The 15328-nt window shown below is 34.2% G+C and overlaps 1 protein-coding gene across 2 annotated transcripts in view; it reads right to left on the reverse strand.

Annotated features, from left to right (window-relative positions):
* The window catches only part of LOC115876746 (E3 ubiquitin-protein ligase RNF220-like), a 103650-nt gene that overhangs the window by 64082 nt on the left and 24240 nt on the right, over positions 1-15328 (reverse strand). For both annotated transcript variants that reach the window (XM_030892654.1, XM_030892653.1), the window contains one exon: positions 4139-4252. In XM_030892654.1, coding sequence (XP_030748514.1) covers positions 4139-4252 — 114 coding nt within the window. The remainder of the gene's footprint in view (positions 1-4138; positions 4253-15328) is intronic.

Consider the following 15328-nt stretch of genomic DNA (forward strand, 5'->3'; position numbering starts at 1 on the left):
TAACTTGAATAAAGGAAGTCATCTGCTGCAGAATCTGCGATAAAGATCCAAAACTATGCTCCAAAATCTTAAGGACCTGCACAACTTGTTACAGAGATGGAATCAGTATATTATTGAGAAAAAAAGACATTATGAAGTTTGTGTATTGAAGTTTGCTATTCCAGCGATAAAATAACTACCGTATTTTTTTACTTCACCCTAAGCTAATAAAATTCCTTCAAAGTTCAATTCACTCCCCACCAATTTAATAACAATCAATTTTTGCCCTTTGGATTAGCCTACTGGGATATTTCTTGTTGAAATAGATTAAAAACGCGTTTGGGCGGATGCTGATTGGCTTGTGCGAGTGATGGAATTATTGGCAGGGTTGTTCGAAACAATTTGGAGGTAGCAAGCGTTCAGTTAAGAGTAATTAGGTAAGGTAATCGTGTAGGGCGTAGGGATTTGGTTCAGTAGGGCCTGCTGCAAGTCGACGGTGGTGCGTTCAAGAAGTCTGATGGGGTCCCAGGGGCGTAGAATTAAAACACTATGAAAAGAAGTATAATTAAAACCTATTGGTGCAGAATTATCTAGCATACATCTAGAAAATGAAGAACTAAAAGCCTGCAATAACTATAATTACCTAAGAGTGATATTTGGTACTACAGGTAAAGATGACCAAGATTAAAAATCGAAGAATACAAGCTACTGTATCTAAATCGAAGAATACAAGAACAACTGTTGTTTGAATGGCGTATTTTGGAGTAATAAAATAGAAACAAAATGGAATATTAATATATATGAGATCCTTGTAAAGAGCGGTCTACTTTACGGTGCAGAGACATGGAGAATAACGGAAGCCAACCGAAGAAAACTGGAAATAGTAGAATCCAATGGATGATTGTATTGCTAAAACCTCACGAAGAGTGTTTGGTTAAGGAAGATACCAAAAATGATCTTGTTGGACCCGAATTTGTGCCGAGTCTTGCGAAGTCAATTGTCATATCGAAAATAAAGAGTTATCTGGAATTATATCGAATTAAAAGCTGGAGAAATCCTTAAGAAATCTACACTTTACAATATTATTTGATGCTTTTTGTGTCAGCTGGAAACAAATCATAATATATAAAATATTGTGTCTATTTTATAATTCAATGACAGAAGTATTTCATTAGTTAAATTAATGCTTGGTATATTTTAATAAAATTTCGATTTAAAAAGGGGTGGAAGAGTTTGGGGACGCCGCTGAGCACCTGATGACATGTCGGACTTTTAGGGGACACGTCAGCCAGTGGGGAACAAGCGTCAAGTGAGCGGTTAGCATCGAACGTTAAATAAACATTTAACGTGTTTCGTCCGGTCCCCCTATTTTCAGGACTAATGTCTTTTACGTCACTCACCGTACGTGCAGTCTGGCACTGACCTATGACGCCTTCGGATTTAGGGTTTCTAATGTAATTGAGAAGCTAATGGGATAAGCGTTACGGTCCGGGGCAAAAACGGCCGTGTTTTTGCTTAGGAGACCGTCCTGCCATTTTTTTCTGGATATCTAGTTTGAAAATGACGTTTTTATCGTGACTAGGGTTTGCTAGACCATTAAAAGAAACTGTCATGTGGGGCTTAGGCTTTTTCAAGAGCTAAATATGCAGGAATGGGTATTTACATCGCTTGGAAGGAGTAAAATGTGTTTTTGTTATCCTAAAGTTCATACTTCGGGAATAATATGCACATAAATTTATCTCAGCATATTTTTGGTGTAAGACTTATTTCCTTAACTAAAATCATATGAAGAAATAAATTTTAAAATTAAACAAGATGCATTTACGACAATAAAATTTAAATTAAATAAAACAGATTTTTTTAATGCTTACTGAGATCTTTATAACAAAAATACGGAATTCTTACAGAAGTTAGACAAAAAATAAATTAAAAAGGTAGCAAATGTTACTCTCCAAAGAAATCCAATATTAATTAAAAAAATAGTCCATTGTAGTTATGATATAATTCTATATTATGTAAACCGTGTACTATACTATAGTTTGCAGTCTTATGTTTGGTTAGAAGGACCTAAACAAATTTGTTTGTGTGGTCAAGTAAGACCCTTAGTTAAGTATAAATATTGAGCTCTCTGTGGTAGTTTACTTACGGTATTAAAACAGAATCTTTGAACATTTGTTTAATAAGAATAATCATATTATTTTTTTCTTTCCAGAGAGAATACGTAACCTGAATTTTCTTATTAAAAAATGGGAATATTGTAGTTTATCTTTTATATTTTGAATAACTGAAAAAAATAAATAAATAAAGAACTTATGAAATATAAGTAATTTATAAGTAAGAAAATGGAAAAGATTCAAAACACTAAAGTTTCAAGGAGGGTAATTTTTTAATAAGAGTCGCAAATGGGAGAATTGTCACAGTGTGACATCCGCCGAAAGGCGCTCACTGTTTCTTCTCCTCTTTTTATGATCAAAAATCTCCTCTTAGATCTCTGATGAAATTAAATGCCGAGTTTTAATGTTCATTGAGTGGAAAAAAGTAAAAAGTTTTCACCGGCCCTTTTCACGGCGCTTATTTCTTTGTACACTGGCGTAGATGGATAGGAAGTATTTCAATTGCGACCAGAACTTACTGGAGAGTAACATTTGCTACCTTTTTAATTTATTTTTTGTCTAACTTCTGTAAGAATTCCGTATTTTTGTTATAAAAATCTCAGTAAGCATTAAAAAAATCTGTTTTATTTAATTTAAATTTTATTGTCGTAAATGCATCTTGTTTAATTTTAAAATTTATTTCTTTGATTTTCAAAGATTATGTGCTATGGTAAGTCATTTGTGTAGAGTTATCACTGTTAATTATCCTGTGGTTCCAGGACTACATCTTCATGTCATTCTACAGTTTCATTCTTATTCTGCAATTCTTTGAGTTCTTCTTAATTAAGTTCAACAATATGTGATTCAAATAGGTCATTTACATCTTCCTGATGCAAAATATTAAATCCTTCTCCAGATAACGACTTTTCTATATAGTAATTTCTTTAATTTGATCTCTGATACTAAGTACCTGCGTAAAAAAAAAACTTAAGGCAAATATCTTAAGGCCAGGTGATATTTTGGAAAAGTTGTTGTACCACAGCCTATTCATTACACAGCCAGTCGAGTTCGCTAGATTTTAAGTAACCGCGCATCACCTGCTGCGCCTGTCCTCGTATACAGGTTTGCGTAGTTTTTATAAAGCTTCAGTGGAGCTCAAAATCCGACTTCTTACATAATTTAAGCGAATACCTAGGTAGGTAGGCAGTGTTTCATGTAGATGTAGATGTAAATTGCATAGGAGGGCGAAGTTAATCACCACGACTTTATATATCTATTGTGTTCCCCTTTCTTGAGTTATATAACTCATCATACAGTCTCAAGGACTTTATTTTAGGAGGACTTTATTTTCTCTAGGAGGACTTTTTCTCTAGGAGGACTTTATTTTCTTTGTCCAATTTGTTTATCTTCTTGAGTTCCATGTAAAAGATCGTATGACACGACATTTTCTATTAATTACTTAACAATTTATAAAGTATAATATCAAACTACCTAGTTTTAAAACAAATATGTTTGTTAATTTTGAAAATTGTTTAAATTTAGTGGGTGTTGGATTAACAAGGTCTACGATTTGCCTTGTATACGCCCATGGTTTTTTAAAACGGCGTTTAACGCTCAGGCTGACACCAAGCGTCCGTCTAAAAGGAAATTTAATTAAGTAAAATTACACTGCTTGTACTTTAATTATGTTAGTATCAGAGTTTTTGCAGCCAATCGGAGGGTGAACACCCATTTGCACCGAGCGAGACCCTCTCAGATCTCTTTCAGCGATCAAAAGCCGAAAGCCAATTCGTTTAGTTGCATTCCTATTTCTGCGACATTTATATGACGTTATTGGATGTAGCAGTGCACAGTTTTTCTCCCAAAAAATTCAATAAATATATCCGGAAAATAATAAGACCGAATATGTCATATTTATCGATACTTTCAAAACGCATGTTAGGATTTTTCTACGAAAATAATTGGTATGTTAGACGGAATTTGCACTACCGTATAAAACATATAAATGGAGGCAATAACCTATAAAATTTACTCATGGATAATAATCAAATAAGATTGAAACTTACCATGATCAAAGAGAAATCCAGATTTTGCTAAAGAATGCGCTGCAGGTGGCAATCCTGGTACAGAAAATGTGTAAGTACCATTAGTGCCAAAACTTCCACTGAATATGGGCCCTACTGAAATATAAAATATTCAATTAGACATACAGAAAAAAAATATTATAAAATTATAGTATCTATTGTGTTATATATCGATAAAGAGTTAAAAAAATGGCGAAATAATTTGTACTTGTAATGATTGAATAAATACACTGTTCTTTCCACCATTATTGTCGTTGAAAAAAACTTGATTCCATACGACTACCTTACAATAAGGTATTGGCGATTAAGTAATAAAATCACTGAGAGTGTAGTGGACATTTTTCATTGTGCCTGTTCGGACTTCTTGTTGTTTTTGAACCGGTTTCAAATGATCTAATTAAGTAAATATATAAAATAAAATATGCCACAGTTGTTACAAATTTGGTATTGGCTCGAGGCAAAAACTATTAGCTGGGATCTACTTCAAAGCGATGCTAAATATGGAGAAAGACTTATTCCAGTTTTGTTGCTCGTGTTTTTCGATTGAGGAAAGACCATGTCAACTGTCACGATATACAAGATACTTAATGCGTTACAGAATAGATTAATTTATTATATTCGTAGTCTTTCAAACCGAAAATGTATTCTGTGTTCTTTTTCTGGTTAGAATTATCAGAAGATGGCAATACTCTCGAATAGAATTGGTGAGGTAGGTATCTGGTTATCATATTGGAGAATACGTGAATATTTTGGTTCTCATTTGACTAAATTAAATTTCCAAGAAAGGTTTATTGATTTATTATTAAGTAGATCGATGAAAAGATAGTTTAGAACTGCCTTCGCCTATGCCGTTTCTTTAGCAGATTTATGAATTCCTATTGTGTGATTTGTCGCAGTCTGTTAAACAGTACATTTGTCCTTTGGACTGGAAACTAGCTAGCTACTGACTTTTTTCTCGAATTTTAAGCACCGATTCTTTGTCTAAAGTCCATAAAATAAATTTAAAACGGCGGCTCGCCATTCTTTCGCTTGTTGACACTTGTTTTCGACTTTTTCTTTTCGTCGTTTTTGGCAACAGGTAGAAGGAACCTTTCTTGCCTTCGTTTTATTTCCATTTAATAAACTCGGAACCAGATATTTCCAATCCTTTCTTCACCAGATCATTAGACTACAATGCTAATCTGTTTTTTGCATTTTTTTTACCCCTATGCATCATAAAAACTCAAAAAACTACTCGTATTAAGTCAAGTGTTTGATAAACTCTTTAGATGGCTTATTACATTAAAATAAAAATTACAAGTTAATAAATCTTACCAAATAAATAATTATAATCAAATAATCGTCTACTTGTTGCTTGACATCTATAGATATAACAAAATCAAAATTTGTCGAGAAATATATCGAAATTGAGTTAAAGAATAACGGTGAAAGGGTTGAAACAACGGAATAAATTTATTAGAAAACGTTGAAATGAAATGAAATGATGCAATTACGTACATTTTATGGGGAGCAAAAGGCATTCGTATTCAAGCGCAGTTTCTAGTTATTAGTGGTCTGCTACCCCAACAAGATCCCCAAGCCATAGCCGTATCAATAATATTACTTTTCTCTCATATATGAATTGACGTAAAAATATAATTATTTCTACGAAAATACGTCTCTGAGTATTCTAATCAAATTAAGGAATGATCTATACCATAAAAGTATCGTTATATCGATAAAATAAGATATGTATTCTATAATTCCAGAGAATCAGTTGTTCATTACTCACAATATTACAGAAACGAGATGTAGTGTCTTTTAAGAAATGTTAAAATGCTTCTGATACATTTTTTAGTTGTTTCAGTTGGATAGTTCCGGAAAAAGTAAAAGCTATTTAAAATATCGCAAAGCAAGGCAAGATCTGTGCATGGAGACATGATAATATGCCCAACAGCAGCAATGGAGGCCATTCTAGACCTAACACCACTGCACATTGTCATCGGTAGATATGCTAATGCGACAATGATTAGAATGGTCATTGACGGAAACAATACTGGGAGAATTGTCAGTTCAGGAGCTTGGAACATCTTCAAAAAAAAATTCCACTCCTTCAAGTCCCAATAGATGACATACCAATAGAAGAAAAAATTGGAAGAGAGAAACGGTTGCTCAGCAGGTATAACGTGGTATACTGATGCTTACAAAACCAAAGCAGGAACAGGGATAGGTGTATTTGGACCGAAAACTAAATACTCCGAACCAATGGGCACCTACTCCAGCATCCTTCAGGAAGAAATCTACACTATCGAAAGATACTTACAACTTATCTTAGATAGAAACTATCGGAAATAAGAAATCCATCTTATCCAATAGTCAAGCAGCATTAAAAGTAATCAACTCAGTAACCATAAATTCGAAGTTGGTCAAAGAATGCCTAGAAAAGCTGGATAAATTAGGTAAAGAAAATAAAGTCCTCCTACTCCTAGTGCCAGCCCACCAATGAATTGAAGGCAATGAAGAAGCAAACGATCTACTTAAACACTGCAGAACCGTGCTGCTTTCCAAGTGGAAACCAACTTACCTCTGTAAAAAAAGTCTCAGATATAGGCTTTTTTCAAAGCGCTGATACTAAAAAAAGGGGACACAATACTCCATACATTCTACATTTAAAATATCGAAACATTACTAAAATGGGAACATTTAACATTTATAAAGCTATATTTAGAAGTATTTGTTGCGATAAATCTATATAATTTACTTAATAATGTTGTGACGGGTAAATCCTGATTTGTACACCACTGTTAAAAGTGGTATAGACACGTACAAGCTAATTGCTGACTGCAGAACGTGTATTTAACTCTTTCCTGTAGTGTCAGTTTGTTGGAATGTTATTGCCGAATTAAATGCCGGCAAATGTCCTCCATTGGAGCAATTTTAAAAATCGCTCTTGGATTTTTAAATTGTTAAATGGCCCTATTCGTATTAGATTTATGTGAAATAAAGCAAATTCCCGCTTTAATGTCCGTTGTAATGAACATATAACCGCACAGCCATGCTAATTACTGTTTCGTTTTTTGCATCTTACAATTTAAATATGAAAATATGAATATTGGCAAGTAAATTAGTCTAGGTTCGGTTTGTAGGGCAAGCTTTTCAATAATTAGGCACGTAATTTTATTTCAAATTGTTGTATTTCTTTATGTATGGCAACCTTGTGTGGAAAAGGTAATATTTCAGTATTAATATAACATTGTTAGTAAAAATTATTCACTAGGTATGACATTAGCTGGAGTAGTGGGTTTAATTTTACAAAATAAGAAGTAACTTAAAAGATTGTTTAGTTGTTTAGTATAAAATTTGGGATTTTATATTTAATTATATCCTAAACTTTACGCTAAAGATCTTATTTGTGAAGTATTATTTTATATGTAAAGTTGATGCGTTTTTCTTAACATTGAATTATGGAATAAATTAAATAAAATGTCCTTAGGAAAGGTTTTTGCAGTCACTTTTCCTTAATCAATATGAAATATATTTATATGTTCTTTCTTAACTTTAAGTTATTTATATAATTGCGGTAATAACTTGTCAATATTTTCATATTTATTACTCGACATTTATGATTCGATTTTATAATTAAATACGTTATTTCATTAATAGGTTTATGATTAGCAATGCCGCCACATTCGTTAGGCCATAGAAACGAGTTCTTTTATTCGCCGCATGTTAAGTTATTATTATTATTAGAAAATTTCTTTCCGAATAAGTCGATATATACTATATATATCCGACATTCTGAAGTCTGAAGATAGAAATAGTCGGTACTGGGATTTTTCTCAAACGAATAAGGCAAAAACATACATATGTAGGGTATTTTATACGACAAAATAACTTAGCACAATTACACTCAAATAAATGTGTTGGATTTGAATATAAATTGTATTGAAACGTTGGACGCGGAGTTTGGTATTGTATTGTGTGTAAATTGTGACTATTAATAACAGAGAGTGGAGTATCAATATGTCCAATCGAATAAGTACCCATCTACATAATTCATGCGTATTTAAATACCGGGATATTACCTTATCAACGTGGCATCGGTACCAGTTGACTGGTTCTTCGCTTCTGCTTCTATAAAAGAGTTTCTCGATTCTAACGTGCTATTTATTGCGCTTTTCTTTAGGCGCTATTCGGTTTTCCTTTTGCATATTCCCGTTAGTGCGTTCGCTACCTTTTAATAACTTTCTATTGTATCGATCAGCTGCAATTTTAAGCAATTTGTAGCTAAATTATCTGAATTTTTAGCCTCCACGAGTGAAAACGAAATGTTGATATTTTGACGAAAGTTTGAAGGTAAGAGTCTAAATTTTACAAGAATTACAACGCTGTCAACGAAAGAATAGTAACTGTCACCTTGACCATTTTCGGATTGGAAACCGTAATAATAGGAACTTATGCGCCCACAGATGATTCAAACCAAGCGGAAAAAGACTCTTATTATGCTGCACTCTCAAAAGTCCTCACAGAAATAAAACCGAGCCAGGAAGTCTTAATCATGGGAGACCTTAACGCAAGAATTGGTAAGAAAGAAGATAGTAAAGTGGTTGGAAAACACAGTGAGGACGTCCTTAATGATTCTGGAGAGAGGTTAATTGACTTTTGCGAACTGAATGGTCTACGTAAACTTAACGGCTTCTTCCCACACAAATTGATTCATCGATACACCCGAGAAAGGCCCTCTCTGCAACAAAAATCTATAATTGATTATATGATTGCTAAACAAATATCGAAACTCAAATTCAAAGACTGCAGAGTTAAGAGAGGAGCAAATTGTGGATCCCACCACCGTCTGGTCGTTGCAGAATTAGTAGTACCTTTCCAGAGCAGAGCCAAAAGTATAGAATACACAACATCACAAGAACTGGAAATTGAAGAATCTGAGCGTATTAAGTACAAGCTTCATTTACTACACGATGCCAGTATTAAATGGTTATACCAGAGAAGATTAGATGTAGCCCTAGAGGAAGTGAAAGCCTGTAACGATGTAGAACCAACCTAAAAACCCTAATTAAAAATGTAGCTTTCGAAGTTTTAGGTGAACAGAACATGCAGAAAAAAAAAGATGAACCAGCTTGGATAACTGACAGCATAAAGACCTTAATCAATGACAAACAAAAATTCTATCAAAGATGGCTCTCAGACCGAACAGATACTAACTGGAGACATTACAAGCAAAAAAATAGAGAGGTACGAGCCGCCATTAAGGTAGGAAAAACAGATATTTGGGAAAGAAGGTGCCAGCAAGTGGAAAGCTTAATAGGAGGCGCACGGAGTACTGAGGTATGGAGAACAATCCGACAAATGAAAACCAATCAAACGGACAAGCTCTTGAATAGAATGGATATAGAAAAATGGCGCAACTACTATGCAGAATTACTGACAGAAAACCGACCAGAATTCCGAGCAGTAGAAGATGAGAACAACCTTGCAGGCACTTTAATGATAAGCAAAAGAGAAGTACATCAAAGTTTCAAAAGAATGAAAAATGGACGGTCACCAGGTCCTGGTAATATTGTAGCCGAATTGTTAAAGTGTGGAACCCAAAGACTACGCTGGCGTCTGGCAGAGCTATTTAACCAATGCTGCCTGCAAAGTAAACTACCCCGAGAATGGCGAGTGGCTCACATAGTGTCCATCTTTAAAAAGGGAAATCGTAACGACCCCACTTGTTATAGAGGCCTAAGCATTAACAGTTCGGTCAACAGACTTTTTGGAAAGGTGTTACAGGGTAGGCTCAGGGACAGTATTGGTGACAAAATCTCGGAAGACCAAAGCGGATTCACACCGGGGAAATCTTGCACAAATAACCTTTTTGTCCTGCAGCAGGTGATGGAAAAAAAGATAGCAGTAGATCAAGAAGTCCATCTAGCATTTATTGATTTGGAGAAAGCGTACGACTCTATTCCCCGCAGCAAGATATGGGAAGTATTGAATATCTTAGAAGTAGATAGACCTTTGCTTAAGATAATAAAATAGCTATATAAAGAAAATGAATCGTACGTTAAGATAGGACACAGGCTATCTAATCCAATTAACACCACAAAAGGGTTGCGACAAGGATGCAGCTTATCTCCTCTGATCTTCAACGCTTACGTCGAATTAGCCCTTAGGGAATGGAAGACGAAATATCAAGGTATGGGAATACCCATTGGGGACAACACACTATTTACCCTGAGCTTTGCAGACGATCAGGTCGTGATTGCGCAGGACTCATACGATCTAGAGTTCATGACTAAGAGGCTTTATCAAGTATACAACAAATGGGGACTTCAGGTTAGTCTAAAGAAGACCGAATACTTAGCTGTCAATTCCAACGCTTGTTTTGAAGTCTTCATTAATGATAACGTCCAGATTCAACAAGTAGACGAATTTAAATACCTGGGTGCTAATATCAACAACGAGGGTTTGGGCAAAGAAGAAATACAAACCCGAATTCAGAAGAGCAAACAAGTTATTGGATGTCTTAACAGCCTCTGGTGGAACCGAAACTTATCTGCAACAACTAAAAAGAGACTTGGAAGAACATTGGTGGAGTCAGTTCTTTGCTATGGTTCAGAGCTATGGATTCTGAGAGCAGACGCGAAGCGCAAAATCCAAGTTGTTGAAATGGACTACCTTAGAAGAAGTGCAGGTATATCTAGGATGAAAAAAAAGACAAACATCGAGGTCAGGCGTATCATGAATGCATCGGAGGAGACAGTACTGGATCGAATCGAAAAATCCAGCTTAAAATGGTTTGGACATGTTCTGCGTATGCCGGAGAACAGGTGGCCAAAAAGAGTTTTTCAATGGGCCCCAGGGCAGAAGAAAGAGAGGTAGACCTAGAAAATCCTGGAACGGAACGGTTACGGAAGCAATGGAAGCTCGTAACCTAGAAGCTGATGACGCTCTAAATCGAGATGTGTGGCGTAGGGTAACGGGAAGGCAGTAATAGGCTGTAGTTGGAAATGAGTATTAAATACTTAAACCAAATTCCGTTTATATATTATATTGAAGGTAAGAACTTAAAAACCACTTTGTCATCATAGTGCGACTTAACATGATAATTTGCTTCTTGATTCATCTCAATAGCTTTTTTAGGTGAAGATATTCGCTTTTGAAGAAGAGAGCAACGGTTTACAACAATTTTAGCATTAAAAGCTTGTCTATGCTTTTGATCCTACTCAAAACATTTATCAAGTAGTGTTTACTGTTTTTGTAGTGTCACTGCCATTGAAACGTATTAGTATTTATTGGTTCATTGGCAATTATTCTATGAAATTATCAGAATTTTTAGCCTCCAAGAGGGAAAACAAAATGTTGATATTTTGACGAAAGTTTGAAACATCCTGTAGAATTTTTTTTTAACAAAGTACGGGATTTAAAAACCACTTTGTCATCATGGTGCGTCTTTACACGATAATTTCACTTCTTGATTCATCTCAATAGCTTTTTTTAGGTGAAGATATTCGCTTTTGAAGAAGAGAGCAACCAACGGTTTACAACAATTTTTAGCACTAAAAGCTTGCCTATGCTTTTATGCTTTGGATCCTACTCAAAACATCTATGGAGTAGTATTTACTGTTTTTGTAATGTCGCTGTCATTGAAACGTATTTGTACTGTTTATTGGCAAAGATTCTACTAGAGACTTCTATGATTGATTCTAACAGGTTGATGTCTATCAGCCGATACATTTTCTGGAATTAAAACTATATCTGCTAGAGGAAATACAAACAAACAGTAATAATCTACATTTTCAATGACCAGTGACATTACAAAAACAGTATTCACTATTCCCTAGGTGAGTTGAACAGGACCAAAAGCAAAAATTGCTATAGTTAATGTCTTCTTCAAAAACGAATATCTCCAAAAAGTCGATCGATTCGATATCTCCGATATCGAAAAATGATGCATCTTGAGGATCTTTAAATTAATTTTTTTGTTTAACCATTCCACAGGTTAACTATTGCCAAAATAACAACATTTTGTTTTTCCTCGTATAATACACATCTGGGGAATTTAATATTTAATTTAAAGCGAGACTAAAATGTCACATAATTTAGCTACAAATTGCTTAAAAAAACATCAAAATGCACCAGTAGAACAAAATATATTGAACTTTGAAAATTTTGATTATTAATTTTTTACACCATTAGAAACTGAATCTAAAAACGAGCACCATATTATTAAAAATAACTTCCCTGTACTATATATACCTTTATAAAACCAAAAACACGGTTAAGTTTTACAGAACGAAAAAGTTGTGAAACATTTCGGCAAATTTCTGGTTTTCTACAGTGTGTTTCTCACTCTCGGGGTGGTGATTTATTTTTCGGTTCGGTCGGCCCGCGCTTCTGTGGCATTCCAGCCGCAGACAACTTATTTATGTTTGGATTGTTTTCCAAATGCCGCTCTCAGCAAACCTCAAACGGTTTGCGGAATCCGCACCCAGAGTCACGACACTTAACTTCGCCACTTGATTTCGCTATTTAACGCTGCTGCGCTACGTCAAAGTTGAGAAACGCCGTTTTTTTTCAGCGCCGAGCTCAGCCAAGTGCTAATTTTTCCAAAAAAAAACCTCCTGCGCCGAGCTTTTTAAAAAATATGCCAACTTTTGTTTCTTTGCTATCTCTTTTAATTATGTTTTTATCTACTTCTCTTTACCTTAGTTAAAATCACGTTTTTTTAAAAAAAAATCTTTTTTTTTTAATTTTCAAGGTAAAATAACTCGGATGATAGGTATATTTCTATAGCGTAGATTTCTGCCTGTAGGAAGCTTGGGTCAGAACAAATCTCTAAATTAAGGAGTACTCTTCTCATCTAGTCTTCATCTAGATCATAGTAGTCTGATCTGAATGCAGGAAATAAAAAATCTTTACCTAATATTTTAACTACAATTCGAGTAAGGTTATAATACAATATTTATCTTTTTTTGCTATCCAAATTTATGAAGATTCTTTTTTGCCAGTGCTAATAATTACGAACATTTAATTAGGCCGATCCAAAGCTCAGCTGTGTTAGTCTGCAGCTGACCCCCTATTTCCAATTACGTTTACCTAACTGTCACCGAGGACCTTCCCCCTCCCCTGGCTTCGCGATATCCCCCTTCAAAGCCCCCCCTCCCCTGGCCCCTTCCTCAGATTCCCATCTGTTTACTTACGCGATTTACAGATTAACACCATCGATTTTTAAATGTCAACTGGGATGCTTTATGTAGGCCAGAAGACTCCATCTTCCCCTCAGGGCTATCATATTTAGGGGAGACTGTGGTGCAAATTTCTTTAGTTTTTTTGTGTTCTTTAAGGCGTACATGTTTTTAATATAATAATATAAATTTTTATCTTCGTTTGATACTTCTTGGTTAACAGTATTTTGAAACTGTCCAACTATACGTTTCTCATATTTCGTATTTCTGATTCTGTAGTGATTAAGTCTACTTTACGCCGATTACATTCAATTTCTTACCTTGTTTTAAACGTCAATATGAAAAAAAACTTGATTATGTAAGTATTCCTTTTCCATGTTGAACACTACAGTTATATTGGAAAATGGTAATTTTTTACATTGAAAAATATGTCGATTTTGGAAATAACAAAGATTAAGAAAATCCAAAAAAATTTACTACAATGAGTTGACATAATTTGCTAAAATTTTTCAGTATCTACCACTAATCCTAAAATCCTTTAACATCGTATTACTAACCGGTTCAATCATTGTTGGTTGCTCCGTATAACTACTGTAAGAAAAAAAACATGACAAAGAATTGCTTAAAACAATTATTTGTCAGTACAAACGACTGAATTATTCAAAGTAAAAATAAAAAATAAAATGTCAGCCAGCTATTTTGAATAGATAAAACGTACACGAGAAAGAAGTTGGCCATCTTCCATTTCAATAATCGACATCATGACATCGAACAGCTGGCATACCTTTTTCAGAATTAAGAAAACGCTTTCAAAAAGTCTCTCTCTTCGATAAGGCCTATTTATTTGCATCATTCGACATTATGCATTTCGCATTGTATTACAATCGAATATATCCTTATAGGCCTGAATAAATACGAGAAAACTCGTTGACATAGCTCGCTGCCTTGTCGAATATACTACTTTTATTTGTTTTTTCGTTCCTTTGACTCGAAAAAATAAAGGAAATGAATCCAAAACAATCGAAATTAGCGGGTCTTAAGAACAACTTTCAAAAACTTCTTCGAAAAATACTTCAAATTCATTTTAAATAAACAGGTATTTATTATTTAAGTAAGTTACTAAAGAATGGTGAAAGCGTTTACTGTCAAGTAAGCAAATTTGCAATAAGGTTTCTTGCTTATTTTTATTGTCAATTGAAATGCATAATTATAGCCAAGGTATAAACATTTCTTATATGGATCGACATATCAATGGCGATATATGCACATTACGAATTCAGCAAAATCCGACTTGATATAAATAAAATATTGTTAGGAAAATTTATAGTTGCGAGGACGATAAAAAACAAATCAAACCTTTTATATTAAATTTTACCTTCTCCGTTAATTTAAAAAAAATCAAATTCTTGTTATATGACAAAAATATTCGTGTAACATACGCCGAATAAAATAAAAAATTTAATACAGTTTAACGCAAAATAAAAAAAAAGGAATCGTTTCGTAGGGCTGTAAAGGAGATACGTGTTATACAACGTGAAAAGGGATTTCATATTCGTATCAGACGGAGAAATATCTTGAGGAAAAATCAAAACGATAAAATCTGCAAAATTTTATTGCTATATAATTTGGTTAGGAAGAGACGATTTTTTTCGAAAAGTGAGACAAGGGAGTCAGTCACGTTTACAGTAAATATAATAACAATAAAACGTAAATTGATTTCTCACGGGGGTTGGCTCTAAGTCAGTTTATTTAGTTTTTCAAGGGGACGGGGTACACTGAAATTCACAGCTGGATGCCTCATATGGGACAAGGGGTGTCTTCGCTCCCTATACTTTTCATTCTGATATTTACAACTGATACAACACTAATGACTTGTAATGATCCTTATATATTTTTTTTTCGAGTGTCTCTGATATTAATTTTGTAGAACTAAACTGCTGTCAGTCTCTTTTATAAGTAACTGTAGTGAAAAATATTTTTTTTTGCAAACCTAACCTAACCACAG

This window comes from Sitophilus oryzae, unplaced genomic scaffold (genome assembly GCF_002938485.1).
Source record: "Sitophilus oryzae breed Bouriz unplaced genomic scaffold, Soryzae_2.0 scaffold_1440_pilon_pilon, whole genome shotgun sequence".
NCBI classification, from domain to species: Eukaryota; Metazoa; Arthropoda; class Insecta; order Coleoptera; family Curculionidae; genus Sitophilus; species Sitophilus oryzae.